At 39.1% G+C, this 16410-nt stretch overlaps 1 protein-coding gene and 1 pseudogene across 2 annotated transcripts; both read left to right on the plus strand.

The window, feature by feature from the left end:
* Positions 1-2414: 2414 nt before the first annotated feature.
* On the plus strand, positions 2415-3401 carry LOC306658949 (olfactory receptor 13A1-like; the record flags this gene model as incomplete). The annotated part of the gene is made up of 1 exon (XM_079136228.1): positions 2415-3401. The coding sequence occupies one exon, from the start codon at positions 2415-2417 to the stop codon at positions 3399-3401; it is 987 nt and encodes a 328-aa protein (XP_078992354.1).
* An 11184-nt stretch (positions 3402-14585) lies between these two features.
* LOC306659052 (olfactory receptor 13A1-like) lies at positions 14586-15721 on the plus strand (annotated as a pseudogene). The gene has a single exon. The product of its transcript is annotated as an olfactory receptor 13A1-like (transcript).
* Positions 15722-16410: the final 689 nt, after the last annotated feature.

Genomic DNA, 16410 nt, shown 5'->3' on the forward strand with positions numbered 1-16410 from the left:
GTAAGTATTGAGGATTGTTTGTGTTTGTTTTGCCATACAAAAATGAAATCATCAAACAATACCGTGTTTATTTTTACTCACCAAATGCTTGAGCTGTCCTGATACATTGTTCCAGGGAAGACACACAGACGGGACTTCAGTGGTGGAACAAAATTGGAATTAGAATTTAAAAAAATGAAAATAATCTTAACTGTTTTGGTTAGTGGAGTTGAAAAGGAGAAAAGCAGACGTGGTACCATGCTAATTTTATCTTAACTCTTAGTGTGCACTGTCTTAAGTATAGAAATCATGCTGCTTTCATTCATACTGGATGGTTCTTCAGCATTATTTCAACATACATGTTTGAAGGCCAAGCATGGAGCTGGTGTCCACGAAGGCTGTCCAGAGACAGATGGGGCACGTTCATCAACCTGTGAGAGGTAGGTGGGTCCTTGACCAAGCATTCCTAAGGACTGGAGGCAAGTCAGTATAGAATTTTGAGAGGACATGAGGAGTCTCAGAAGAATTGTTGGAAGACTTAAATGAAACACATACCTTTTACAAAGGTCATAAGTAAGAAAATAGACAAATACAAACCAACAAAACAAAGGAACGTTAATCATAGTTCATTTCTATGGCTCAAACTTGGTCTATCACTCACTAGATTTGTGTGTGTGTGTATGTGTGTGTGTGTACAATAATCACATTAATAGCATTCTTGCAAAAAGGATAAATATGGTACATATACTATTATGGAGAAAATGAGATTCCATTGTGCATTTTTTATCTCTGCTTTTTGTTTTTTCTTTTTTTTTTTCTTTTTATTATATATTTGGGAGTGAATCCAAAGGTGCTCAAGCATGAGGCACACCACGAAACCTTTTATCAAATTTTTTAGAGACAGAGTCTCACTGAGTTACTTAGGGTCTCACTACATTGCTAAGACTGGCTTTGAACTCACAATCCTCCTATCTCACCCTCCGTAATTACTGGGATTACAGGCATCAGCCACCATGTCTGAATCACTGTTTATAAAAGTATAATAAAACACTTCCAAAGTGCCTTTTTTATAACTGCTCTGCATTATATTGAATCAGCATAGCAAAATAAAATTGCCTTTAAGAGTATAGATGACTTTCAAATTTTCGAACACGAATAGTGCTGTTCTGACAGCTTGAAGATGTTTTAAATTATTTCCCTAGGATAAATTTCCAAAATGAAAATTTTTGGTTCAAATGGAACATGTAGTTTTGTATGTTCCTAATGACATAAATTTTTTTTATTCTGAGTTGATGTTTGGAATTATTTTTTCATTTTTTACTGATGCATTATAATTTTATATATTGCTTGTTACACATTCATACATGCACTCAATAAAACGATATCATTTGACCAAGAACACTTCCAAGCATTTCCTCCCTCTCTCCACACCTCCCACACCACCATCTTTTTCCTGTGATCTCTCTTTCATTTATAGGAAATCCACCCCCACTGTTTTCCTTTTCCTCTCTGGCTTCTGCATATGAGAAAAACCATACAACCCTAACCTTTGAGTAACATGATGGTCTCTAGTTCCATCCATTTTCCTGCAAATGCCATCATTTCATTTGAAAGACTTTTATCAGGCACCCACACATGCTAGTCAATATCTTCCTTTGCGAACTTTATCAAAAGATGGTTGATAAGATTTGGATCGTTACTTTAATTTGCATTTCTTTGAGGTTGAATGATGCTTCACAGGTTGAATTGGCCTCATCTGTACTTTTTATAAGCTGAATGCTCATGCCTTTTGCCTATGTGATATTGATATGTTTATCATACTACATCCTAGTTGTGGCGGTCGGAACTGGGGCCCAGGGTTAGGCCACATGTATCCAAAGATGGCGACTGGCAAAGAGCAAACGGCGTTCTGATTATGCATGGAGAAAGGCAGAATGCTTTTACAATTGACTGTATTATAATTAGTTCAGCTGCCTAGCGCGTGGACAGATATACTTCACATGTATGCTCGAGCAAGTAACTGCTTGACCTTTAACAGGATTGGATGGACATATCTGGTTACAATTTCTTATGCATGAGACTGCTTATATATTGAAGGTGTTATCTGAATAAACGGGAAGGTGCTTGATGAAAATGAAGTACCTGTCTTCTGTCCCACTGTTCGGGCAGTAAGCGCGAGAAGTGGCGGTTATAGGTAAGCTAAAAGAGCAAGAAGCCGGGCCGAACCGCTTGGAGCAAGCCGGGCAAAGAAGCCGCGGTTTCCCGTAAAAGAAGCCGCAGCGAGCCCCTTGAAGCAGCCCCATCAGCAAGCAGCAGCGGTCTTTGGTACTAGTATCTATGCATATTATACATGCCATGTTGTTTGGTTTCATTGAAACATGATCGTAGTGGTGTGAAGATACCTCTCATTTCTCTCTCTTTAGTCCTGAAATCACATGAAACTGTGGGTGAAGATTCTCCTGATAGTCCCAGAACACCCTCTCCAACCAGGGACCATGAGTAACCAGACAATGGTAACAGAGTTTATCCTGCAGGGCTTCTCAGAGCACCCAGAACACCACGTGCTCTTATTCAGTTGTTTTCTCTCCCTCTACTCAGTGGCCCTCACAGGGAACATCCTCATCATCTTGGCCATCTCCTTCAACCCTGGACTTCATACCCCCATGTACTTTTTCCTGTTCAACTTGGCTACTATGGACATTATCTGTACCTCCTCCATCATGCCCAAGGCACTGGAGGGTCTGGTGTCAGAGAAGAGCTTCATATCCTATGGGGGCTGCATGGCACAGCTCTATTTCCTCACATGGTCTGCATCCTCAGAGCTGCTGCTCCTCACTGTCATGGCCTATGACCGGTATGCAGCCATCTGCCACCCACTGCATTACAGCACCATGATGAGCAAGGCATTCTGCAGCATGCTGGCCACCGGAGTGTGGGTGCTCTGTGCCTTCAACTCAGCCATCCACACAGGGCTGATGCTGCGTTTGAATTTCTGTGGCCCTAATGTCATTACCTATTTCTTCTGTGAGGCTCCTCCTCTGCTGCTTCTCTCCTGCAGCTCCACCTATGTGAACAGTGTCATGATTGTCCTGGCTGATGCCTTTTATGGCATACTAAACTTCCTCATGACCCTCGTGTCCTATGGGTTCATCATTTCTAGCATCCTGAAGATGAGGACTTCAGAGGGGAAACAGAAAGCCTTCTCCACCTGTTCCTCCCACCTCATTGTGGTGTGCATGTATTACACCTCTGTCTTCTATGCCTACTTAAGCCCTGTCTCCAGCTACAGTGCAGAGAAGAGCAAGGTGGCTGGTGTGCTATACACTATGTTGAGTCCTATCCTCAACCCTCTCATCTATACTTTGAGAAACAAGGAGGTGAAAGCAGCTCTTGCCAAGTTCTTCCCCTTCTTCAGATGTTAATTTGTGTTTTCAGCAGCTCTTCTTCTTCTTAGAGACTATAGTTTTATTGGGAACTGATCTTCCTGTGGGGGTTCTGAGGAGCACCTTTCTGGAATGCTGGTAAGTAAACCTGTCTCTTCCATCCCAGTAGAATGTCTGCATGGGTGGGCTCGGAATTCTGCTGTCCTTTGATTGGCTGATGGAAGAGTGTGGCTGGGTTTAATCCCACAAACTTGTGAGAGGTCTCATTGTCTGACTCCGAGGTTCTAATTTACAGTGATACAAAACTTCCTAGGAGAAGAAAAATGCTCCTAGTTTTTAGACTTACAGAAAATGAAAATCTTTTTCTTTTCTTTCTAATTTACTATGATCATAGTGCAAATACTTAAATCACACCTAGAATTTAGGTGCATGTGCCTAAGCAGTGTTAGGCAGGAAGAGTGGAGTCCACAGCATTTGGAGAAATGTCAGCCTGAAGAATTGCTTTAGGGTGACCATTGATCCCTAAGAAATCTTACCGTCTTACCTCAACTGCTTCCTTTGGAGACACTTCAACTTTATAAAGAAAATTTGTTTCTGATTGTAATGTAACTGTTACTTCTCTTTTCCCTTTTCTTCTTACTGAGACTCAAGGTAAAACAGAATTTTAGGATCAGAACTTTGCCTTGAATGTAAACATTCCAAGTACAACTGATGTGTGGTTTATGCACCTAGACAAAATTGCCCCAAGATTTCTAAACCCTTGACTTTGTTCTGGGACTTTGAGGATATGACTACTTTATTGGCCTGAGTTGAGACAACTGATGTGATTCAGGGGTAACAGGAACATTGTAGCATTGTTTTCCTCAAATTGCTTCTGAATAAACTGAGTAGACAAATTCTCTGTGCCCTGTGCTTTTAAAAAACTGTCCTGAAAAATCTATAGTCTTTATCATGATAAGAGAAGCAAGATGGGAATGTTAAACTGTGTCTCTCTTACTGAATAAAACATACTGTTGGCTGTTTTAGGCAGAAGCTGAGAGAAGTGTTGGATATTTGATTTCAATAGGACAAGTTGTCTTTCATTTTTGAACCTATATTGTCATTATTGTTTACCAGAAGCACATTAATTTGGGGTATGAAATTCAATAATTTGATGAATTGTGACTGACTGTGGCTTTGGCATGTACATTGTTTAGGACAAGGGCTAATCTCTCCTGATAGAATTCTGAGCCCCCATTTACAGGTTGAAGTCCTCAGGGGTCTTAAAGTCTTTCACATAAACATGACTTTGAAAACTGTTAGCAAGGATTCCATTACTAATATGTTACTAGTAGTTTTTCAACATGCCCGAAGGAGTATTTGGAGTAATGTTCAACTTAGTTTCTTAAAATTTTTACATTTTCTACATTGCACAATGAATTTCAAAAAGGAAGAAATACTTGGAAAAGTACTGAGATTTTAAGAGAAACAAATAGAAATATGACAAAACAGAAAAATTAGATTTGATCTATATTCTTAGAAAGCTGGTCACACAGTTAAACAGATATCAGATCCCACAATACTGAGTATGCAAAGAAAAGACATAAAGAGTATTGCATTTCACTCATGGAAAAGTGGTGCTGTAGATGCTCAGAGAGGAAGTATGAGTGTGAAACGGTCCTGATCTGGAAGGAGGAAGATCTGAGTTCAATCCAGAGTCTTTCAGAAGCTCTCAGCCCATTTGAGCCCTAATTTCATTCCAAGTTTGATGACAAAAAACAACCTACAGATGCTGCCAAAATTTAATGAGATAACTGAAGAAAATGATAAAAAGTGCTATTAATACATTACTATTGTTGTGATCACTGAAGGCAGAGTGGCTAAGGCAGCCTCAGTGCCACAGCCTCGGTGCCCTCTGGCTCAGAGTGCCTGCAGTGGCTGGCTGGGAAGGTAAGAGGCAAAGTGTGTGGCACCACACAGAGAGGAGCTATGGTCAGCTGAGGACTTGGCTCTCCAAACAAGATCTAGTGAGGAGAAGCAGCTGCAGTGTATACATGAGAAAGTTTTCCAGTAACTGCTGAAGCCAAAAGTAGATCTATGTCATTGGGCAGATGAATGACACCATCTCCACTCAGGAAGGTCCAAATGGGCATGTTCCCCAACATAGATGGGTGGTCAGCCTTTCATCCTGAATGCTCTCCTGGCTCCCCAAAGCCCACCACCTTCTTCCAGGCCTGACAGTTTTTTTCCCTCTTCTCCAGAAAGGTTCATTTTAGTCTTTAGATGACCCTTCTCTGCTCTGCTCATCTTGTTGTTTCAAGTCCTACATGAGCAGCAGGCAATTCTCTCTAAGCTATCTTGCTGCAGGCAGAGCATCCCTAGCTGCTGAATTACTGTTTTGCTTAGTGTCTGCTTCCTAGCAACATGTGTGTCCTTTTCCTCCAAAGGACCTAACAACCTAGACTGTACTTTTTATAGGTTCTTTTCTACGAACTGGCTCTTATTGCTGCCCCCCTATTCCCACTAACTTCTTTAACTGAGACAGAAATGAGCTCTTGCTTTCCTCTAATGTTACCTCTTTGAACTTCTCCTGTGACAATGCAGACAAACTTGTGACCTCCACGCATTCCATAGGCAGCACCTCCTGCAACCAGCTGGTTGGTGAAAATGTTTAAAAGATAGCACGCCACAATCAAGTGGGGTTTATCCCAGGGATGCAAAGTTGGTTCAACATCCAAAAATCAATAAATATAATTCACCATAACAACAGACTTAAACTTATGAGTCATACGATTATTTCAATAGATGCAGAAAAAGCATTTGATAAAATACAGCACCCCTTCATGCTGAAAACACTAAAAATAGGGATAGTAGGAACATTGCTCAACATTGTAAAGACTATCTATGCTTAGGTCATGAACAATATCATTCTAAATGTTTAAAAACTGAGCATTCCCCCTAAAAACTGGAACAAGGCAGGGATGTCCTCTTTCTCCACTTCTATTCAACATCATCCTTGAAACTCTGACCCAAGCAACTAGACAGACCAAAGAAATTAAAGGGATATGAATAGGAAAAGAAGAACGCAAACTATCCCTATATTCCAATGATTCTATATTTAGAGGAGATGGGAAATTACATCAGAAACTTTCTGGGACTCATTAATGAATTCAGTAAAGTAGCAGGATATAATATCGATGCTCATAAATCTAATGCATTTTTATTCATAAGGGATGAATCCTCTGAAAGAGAAAACTACCCCATTCAAAATAGCATTTAAAAAAATAATAAAATACTTGGGAATCAATCTAACATAAGGGGTGAAGGATCTCTAAAATCAGAACAACAGAACCCTAAATAAAGAAATTAAAGAAAACAGTAGAGGATGGAAATATCTCCCATGTACTTGGATAGGCAGAATTAATATTGTCAAAATGGCCATACAACCAAAAGTCCTATACAGATTAAATGCAATTCCAATGAAAATTTCAATGACATACCTCATAGAAATAGAGCAAAAAATCATGAAATTCATTTGGAAAAATAAGAGACCCAGAAAAACTAAAGCAATGCTTAGCAAGAAGAGTGAAGCAGGGAGTATCACAATACCAGAACTTCAACTATACAACAGAGTCATAGAAAAAAAAAAAAAAAAAAAAAAAAAAAAAGGCACGATACTGGCACCAAAATAGGTGGGTAGATCAATGGTACAAAACAGAGGATACACAGATAAACCAAGATAAATACTTTTTTCTCATACTAGACATAGTTGCCAAAAACATACAAGGGAGAAACAAAGCCTGTTCAAACATGGTGCTGAGAAAACTGGAAATCCATATGCAGGAGAATGGAACTAAACTCCTTTCTCTCACCCAGCACAAAACTCAAATCAAAATGGATCAAGAATCTTGGAATCTGACCAGAGACTGTGCATCTCACAGAAGAAAAAGTAGGTCCAAATCTTAATCATGTCAGTTTAGGATCAGACTTCCTTAACATGACTCCCAAAGCACAAGAAATAGAATCAGGAACCAATAACTGGGATAGATTTAAACTAAAAAGCTTTTCCTCAGCAATGGAAACTATCAGCAATGTGGAGAGAGAGCCTACAGAGTGGGAGAAAATCTTTGGCACTCACACTTCAGATAGAGCACTAATCTCCAGAATCTACATAAAGAACAGAAAAAACTTTATAGCAAGAAAACAAATAACCAAAGCAACAAATACATTAAATAAATGAGCAGACACTTCACAGAAGATCCACAAGAATTAATAGATATATGAAAAAATGTTCCAACATCTCTATAAATACAAGAAATGGAAATCAAAACTACCATAAGATTTCATCTCACCCCAATTAGAATGGTGATTATTGAGAATACAAGCAACAATAGGTGTTGGCGAGGATGGGGGGAAAAAGGTACACTCATACACTGCTGGTGGGGTTGCAAATTAGTGCAGCCACTCTGGAAAGCAATATGGAGATTCCTTAGAAATCTGGGAATGGAACCACCATTTGACTCAGCTATCCCACTCCTTGGCCTATACCCAAAGGACTTAAAATCAGCATACTACAGTGATGCAGCCACATCAATGTTCATTGCTGCTCAATTCACCATAGCCAGATTGTGGAACGAAACTAGATGCCCTTCAGTTTATGAATGAATAAAGAAAATGTGGTATATATACATAATGGAAGATTAGTCATAAAGAAGAATAAAATTATGGCATTTGCAGGCAAATGGGTGAAGTTGGAGAATATCATGCTACGTGAGATAAGCCAATCCCAAAAAACCAAAGGACAAATGACCTCTCTGCTAAGTGGATCATGATACATAATGGGAGGTAGGAGGGAGGCAAGAATGGAGGAAGGATGGATTGTATAGAGAAAAAAAAAGGAGTAGGATGATTCAGGAGAAGGAAAAATAACAATGATACAAACATCATTACCCTATGTACATGTATTATTACACAAATGGTATGACTCTACTTCAAGTACAACCAGAGAAACAAGTTGAATCCCATTTGTTTACAAGGAATCAAAATAAAGTATTAAAAAATAAGAATTCTTACATTCATTTCTTTGCTTTTTCTCTCTTACTAGAGGTGTTGATCATTTGTTAACCATCTACTCCTTTCACCTTCTCTTCACTTTCCCCTTCCTTACACTATAACTATATAATAATTCACCCTTCCGTTTTTAAATCTCACTTATTAAGAATAGCATTTAAAATTCACTTTTATATCGAGGTCTTTTTTTCCCATTCCTATAACTCTAATTTCCTCTTCCATGATTTTAGTAATTACTTGTTTTTTGGAAAATTTTATCTTCCCTTTTTCCTGTACATATATCTTCCCAATTTGGCTACATCTACCAGCCTCCCTTGCAGCTGAGGCAACATAAGTACAATTTTTGCCAATCAAATGTGGACAGAAGTTCTGTGTGTAACATCTGCCTCACATGCATAAAATAAATTTCTTTTCTTGAGTTTTCTTCTTTAATAAGGTGAAATGTAGAGCTTATGGCAACTTCATTATGACAAAACTAACAACAACCTACAAGATCAAGAATATTGACTTGGAAGGAATTTGGGGTCTTGAATGACTTAAAGGATCAAGGCTACCTCATGGATATGGAAATTTTCCCATGACTCATGAGCACTTTAGATGGTTGGATGAGAGAAAAAAATTTTAGACACTACCTATTTGGGTCTCTTTGTAATTACAGTTTGGCCTTTAACCTAATTAATTTGTACTCATTTATTCCAGAATGGCAACATATTGTTAGCATCTCAGGAAGAAAATCCCTTGCTTACATTTCTTTTATCTTATTGAAAAAAAAGAGATATTTTGTATGGATTTCACAACAAAAAGGTAGAATTTTTCTTTATAATTATTTCTACTAATGTCCCATCTACAATGACAACTAACATAGTTTCTAAAATGGATTCATATACAGCAATCTACTCCAAATAAAAATCATGAAATAGGTATTATTAATGTAATTCTATCAACTGAAAACAACTGGAATACAAGAGATCATAAGACTTAAACAAATTCATACAGTTATTAAATGACCAGAGTCATACCTCAAAGCCATTGGTGGAGTAATTAGTTTAGCTCTTGTTCCTAGGATATGATCTTGGAAAATTAAACTATGGCTATTAATAACAAACCCACTTTACTTTTCAGTCATTCAAATCAACCAGAGAATCCACAATGTTGTGTTAAATTATGTGTTAAGTACTAGTTATGTTTCAGCACGTTCCTAAAATGATAGATAATAGGTATTTATCCTTTTCTCTACTTGCTAGCAAAAAAAAATATATATATATATATACATGTATATGTATGTATGCTTTTGCACATGCGTGTGTGAAAACATTGACCAGCTCTTTTCATGTATTACATACTGTGATAATGATATGTCTTTTGTTATATACGTAGTTCTTTAGAGTTTAAGAGACTCACAAAATCACAGAACCATTACTTTTCAAGATGAATTTTGACCCTGAGTATGTAAAGATTCTGAAGCCCATGGTGCCACCAAAGCTTGGTGGGGACTCCTGAATGTGACAGAGGCTTAGCAGGGAGAGTGCTCATTTTCCTCAGGGAATCAGGGATGGTGTGATTGAGGAGATGAAGTTGATCTGGGGGGATTTGCACACAGAGAGAAGATATAGGGATAGGGGAAGGGAAGAAGGCAGGAGGTAAAGGAGCTGAGCTGAGTGAGGTCCAGCAGGGGCAGCTCTGTGAGCAGAAGTGGGTTTTGCCCACAAGCTCAGGGGTGGTTGCTGCATCCCTTCATTTCCATGGAAGGCAGTCAGGAATCTAGCTTCTGGTCCATCACTCTCTCCTAAATCCCTTGGTGTGAACACATTTTCCTGAGCACAAGAGCCCTGCTGTGGTTACTCTGAGCTGGGACAATTGTGGTCCTGTGTCTCCCCACAGAAGCTTACACCCTTTTGCCCCACATTGGATCAAAGCTTCAACTGGCCTTTGGGTGAACACGCATGTCAGCCAAGTTCCCACAAATAGGGACTTAAAATTTAATTGCTCCTTCAGGGTCTACTTAGAGTATTGGTTGTGAACATCTGTCCCAAGTGACTCCCACAGACAGGGAGAGATGTTGCTAAAGATAAGTCCAAATTCCGTGACAAGATCAGCTTAAATATGGGAAGGAAGCTGTATCTGTCTAGACTGTGTCACAGGTTGTACACACTGACACCTCCATGGTGGTTGACAGAGAGAGGAAAGCCATACACAAGATCTATTAGCTCCACAAAGGTGAAATAAATTTTTTGAGATAGTTGTGAATATTCTGAGTTGGGTTCATTCTATTTGGTGTTATAAAAATAGGAAACGTTCTACTTGTAACACTGTCTGCTTAGAATGGGCCTTTAACTGTAAGTAGACCTGCTGGTTTTATTTTGGTAACCTAGAGCCAGGAATATTTGAATATTTTCGGTGGCTATTCCTCTGATAAGGGAAACAACGTGAACAAATGGGATGCTAAAACTGACTGAGAATTTAGGGTTTCGAATCCATAGCTCAACTCTAAGAATAGTCATATAAATTCTTAATTGCTATTTCTTTTTCTTAGTCCTTTTTTTTTATATTTCGAGAGTTGTTAATAGAGAGGCAATTGACAAATTACACAACAAATAATGTTGGACTGAAATGCCAACCTAGGGATTAGATACTAGCTTTGTCCCAAATACTCTGTATGACCAGGGTTAAGTCACTTAGATTCACATTGACTTTTTAATAACCAGGTTGACAATGTCATTTTCAAAATATCTTTCAGATCTATTGATTCATGTTTGAAATTTTGTCCTATTTTGAGTTTGTTTTCTGTTCTCAGAATATATTTACATTTAGAAATATCTATCTTATTTAAAATGAAAAGACATTGGATTTTACATGGTATTTGTGGAATTCCTTGCATCCCTTAAGAGATAAAGATAATGAAGAAGTCAAAGTTTCCTTTATTAATTAAGTACCTAGTAACAGTAAGAATTCTACAGTTCTGCATATGGAGCTATGGAAAATAAATTGGAACCTAGATAAAATTCCATGAAAAGTAAATTGCAGTCCATGTAATTCAATCTATGTTTAGGAAAAACCTCAATAAAATGAACATTTGAACTTCAGAGATTATCAGTGCATCTATTGATTTTCTATAGTGATGGAAAATATTCTATGATATACTTTTATTTTCTAGAAAAATTGACCACCAAAATGTTTCATAAAAATTGAAAATAACCACTATTTTAATATCCTATTGACTTGACTATGGGCATCATTGTGTTGTTTGACTGAACAGGTGTGTATTACTGTTTGATTGTTATTGATTGCTATCTAAATTCTTTTCTTTCCCTTCAGATCCTTAGTAACAATTGGTGATGCTTGATGAGAAAAAATGCCAATGTCAATTGAACCTCCTGGGAGAAAAATCTTTGTTATTTTCAGAAGAAGGAATGACTGGCTGAGGTCCAGCAGAGACTTCATGGTCATCCTCATGGAAGGAACTTTGGTGTCCTGACACTTTGACCTCACTATTGACCAGTTGGAGGAGGTGAACATCTACCTAGCCTGGAAATCACAGTGAGTGGATGGCTAGCTGAGGGTTATTTTGCTTCCTGAATGTGAAGAAGTAGGTTGTCATACCTAACACCTGTTGAAATCCTTCATTTATGTAGCAGATCCATTTAGACTTTTTTCCCTGCACTCACTCTACAACTGAGTTAAGAGAAAACACTGGGTTGAAGTTTCCTGTGTATCATAGGCTTTCTTGGTGCCTAGTGATGGCATGTGGCAGGCCTGACCCACGACTGCTCTCTAAGTGTTGGGTTGGATGCATTTTCCTCCTCCAGACTCGACTTCAGCACTACAGCTCTGGTGTGTCTGTCACATGTGATGTGGGACTGGGGGAGTCGGGTGCTTGATACCCTGGGGGGATATTAGTGGGAAGTGGAGAAGCATGAGTGGGGTCAAGCCAAGTCTTCCTTTGTACCTAACTCAGCTGTTCAGCCTCACAGTGGTCCCTGGTGATGAGCAGGAATCAACCCCTAGATCTTCAGCAAGGATCGAATAAAGTTAGTTCTTTCTCTACATCCCTAAGTCAAACTGGGCATGAGTAAGTATTCAGGGTTGTTTGTGTTTGTTTAGCCAAACAAAAATGAAATCATCTAAAACACATTGTGTTTATTTTTACTCACAAAATGCTTGAGCTGTCCTGATACATTGCTCCAGGGAAGACACACGAACAGAACTTTGGTGTTTTCATTATTTGTTCCAGATCATAATAAGTTTATGTTTTCTATTTAAAAAACAAACAAACAGTTTTCACCTTATTAAGAAGAGATGTACCTAAACCATAGGTCAATATTTCTATAAACCTTAATATTTTAGTGGTGAAAGTATTTCTTGAAGTTGGAACAAAATTGGAATTCTGAATTTAAAAAAATGAAATAATCTTAACTGTTTTGGTGAGTGGAGTTGAAAAAGAGAAAGCAGACGTGGTACCATGCTAATTTTATCTTAACTCTTAGTGTGCGCTGTCTTAAGAATAGAAATCATGCTGCTTTCATTCATACTGGATGGTTCTTCAGCATTATTTCAACATACATGTTTGAAGGCCAGGCATGGGGCTGGGGTCCATGAAAGCTGTCCAGAGACAGATGGGGCACGTCCATCAACCTGTGAGAGATAGGTGGGTCCTTGACCAAGCAGTCCCAAGGACTGGAGGCAAGTCAGTGTATAATTCTGCGAGGATGTGAGGAGTCTCAAGAGAACTGATGGAAGACTTAAATGAAACACCTGCATTTTACCAGGCTCATTCATAAGAAAATAGGAAAATACCAGCTAACAAAATCAAGGAAACTCAATCGTAGTCCATTCCTATGGCTCAAACTCTGGTCTATCACTCTCTAGATTTATGTGTGTGTGTGTGTGTGTGTGTGTGTGTGTGTGTTTACAATAATCACTTTAATAGCATTCTTGCAAAAAGTAAATATGATATAGATTTTTTAATATAGAGACAAATGAAATCCCATTGTGCTGTTTTTCCACTGGTTTTTGTTTTATCTTTTTTTTTTTTTAAACTATATAGTGGGGAGTGAATCCACAGAGGCTCAACCATTGAACCACATCCCCAACCCATTTATAAAATTGTATTTAGAGACAGGGTCTCACTGAGTTACTTAGTGTCTCGTTACAGTGCTAACACTAGCTTTGAACTCGCAATCCTCCTACCTCACCCTCCGGAATTACTGGGATTACAGGCAAGAGCTACCATGCCTGACTCACTGGTTATAAAAGTATCAATGAAACACTTCCAAAGTATCTTCTCTTATAACTGCCCTGTATTATATGGTATCAATATATCATAATAAACTTGCCCTTTAGAGTACAGATTACTTTCAAATTTTCAATCATAAATAATGCTATCTGACAGTTTGAAGATGTTTTAAATTATTTCCCTAGGATAAGATTCCTCAAAGGAAAATTTTGTTTCAAATGGAAGATGTAGTTTGTATGTTACTAATGACATATAGTTTTCTTTTTTATTCTGACTTCATAATTGGAATTATATTTTTATTTCCTCATTTTTTACTGGTGCACTATAATTGTACATATTGATGTGATTGCTTGTTACACATTCATACATGCACTCAATATAACAATATCACTTGACCAAGATGACTTCCAAGCTTTTCCTCCCTCTCTCCCCACCTCCCACCCTCCGTCCCTTTCCTCTACTGATCTCTCGTTGATTTTTAGGGGATCCACCCCCATTGTTGTTTTCCTTTTCCTCCTTGGCTTCTGCGTTTGAGAGAAAACATTCAACTTTAACCTTTGAGTAAAATGATGGTCTCTAGTTCTATCCATTTTCCTGCAAATGCCATCATTCATTTGAAAGACTTTCATCTGGCACCCACACATGCTAGTCAATATCTTCCTTTTCTGACTTTATCAAATGATGGATGATAAGAGTTGGATCATTACTTTAATTTGCATTTCTTTGACATTGAATGATGCTTCACAGGTTAAATTGGCCCCATCTGAACATTTTATAAACTGGATGCTCATGCCCATTGCCTATGTAATATTGATATGTTTATCATAATACATCCTAGTATCTATGCATATTATACATGCCATGTTGTTAGGTTTCATTGAAACATGATCATAGTGGTGTTAAGATACCTCTCATTTCTCTCTCTTTAGTCCTGAAATCACATGAAACTGTGGGTGAAGATTCTCCTGATAGTCCCAGAACACCCTCTCCACCCAGGGACCATGAGTAACCAGACAATGGTAACAGAGTTTATCCTGCAGGGCTTCTCAGAGCACCCAGAACACATGTGCTCTATTCAGTTGTTTCTCTCCCTCTACTCAGTGGCCCTCACAGGGAACATCCTCATCATCTGGCCATCTCCTTCAACCCTGGGCTCCATACCCCCATGTACTTTTTCCTGTCAACTGGCTACTATGGACATTATCTGTACCTCCTCCATCATGCCAAGGCACTGGAGGGTCTGGTGTCAGAGAAGAGCTTCATATCCTATGGGGGCTGCATGGCACAGCTCTATTTCCTCACATGGTCTGCATCCTCAGAGCTGCTGCTCCTCACTGTCATGGCCTATGACCGGTACGCAGCCATCTGCCACCCACTGCATTACAGCACCATGATGAGGCAAGGCATTCTGCAGCTTGCTGGCCACCGGAGTGTGGGTGCTCTGTGCTCCAACACAGCCATCCACACAGGGCTGATGCTGCCGTTTGAATTCTGTGGCCCTAATGTCATTACCCATTTCTTCTGTGAGGTTCCTCCTCTGCTGCTTCTCTCCTGCAGCTCCACACTTTGTGAACAGTGTCATGATTGTCCTGGCTGATGCCTTTTAGCATACTAACTTCCTCAGGACCCTCGTGTCCTATGGGTTCATCATTTCTAGCATCCTGAAGATGAGGACTTCAGAGGGGAAACAGAAAGCCTTCTCCACCTGTTCCTCCCACCTCATTGTGGTGTGCATGTATTACACCTCTGTCTTCTATGCCTACATAAGCCCTGTCTCCAGCTACAGTGCAGAGAAGAGCAAGGTGGCTGGTGTGCTATACACTATGTTGAGTCCTACCCTCAACCCTCTCATCTATACTTTGAGAAACAAGGAGGTGAAAGCAGCTCTTGCCAAGTTCTTCCCCTTCTTCAGATGTTAATTTGTGTTTTCAGCAGCTCTTCTTCTTAGAGACTGCAGTTTTAGTGGGAATTCACCTTCCTGTGGGTGGTCTGAGGAGCAAGTTTCTGGAATGCATGTAAATAAGCCTATCTCTTCCATCCCAGTACAATATCTGCATGAACAGACTCAGGATTCTGTTGTCCTTAGAATGTCTGATGGAAGACTGTGGCTGGGTTTCAGCCCACAAACTTTGAGGGGTCTCATGGTCTGACTACAAGGTGCTTAGTTTACAGGGATACAAATCTTCCTAGGAGAAGAAAAGTGCTTCTAGTATTTTAGACTTACAGAGTATGAAAACCTTTTCTTTTCTTTCAAATGTACTATGCTCAGTGTGTAAATTGTTAAATCGCACCTAGAATTTAGGTGCATGTACCTAATCAGAGTTAGGCAGGATGAGTGGAGTCCACAGCATTTGTAGAACTGTCAGACTGAAGAATTGCTTTAGGGTGACCACTGATCCCTAAGAAATTTTCTACTATCCTACCTCAGCTGCTTCCCCTGGAGACCCTTCAACTTCATAAAGACAATTTGTTTTTTACTGTAATGTGAACTGTTGCTACTCTTTTCCCTTTTCTTCTTACTGAGACTCAAGGCAAAACAGATTTTTAAGATCAGGGGATATAGTTCAGTTGGTACAGTTCTTGTTCAATGCCCAGCATTGAAAAAAAAAAAAAATCAGAACTTTGCCTTGAACGTATACATTCCAAGTGTAACAACTGATGTGTGGTTTATGCTCCTAGAAACAATTGCCCCAAGATTTCTCAACCCTTGACTTTGTTCTTGGCTTGAGATATATATGTCTACTTCATTGGCCTGGAGTTGAGACA

This window comes from Sciurus vulgaris (assembly GCF_902686455.1).
Source record: "Sciurus vulgaris genome assembly, chromosome: 4".
NCBI classification, from domain to species: domain Eukaryota; kingdom Metazoa; phylum Chordata; class Mammalia; order Rodentia; family Sciuridae; genus Sciurus; species Sciurus vulgaris.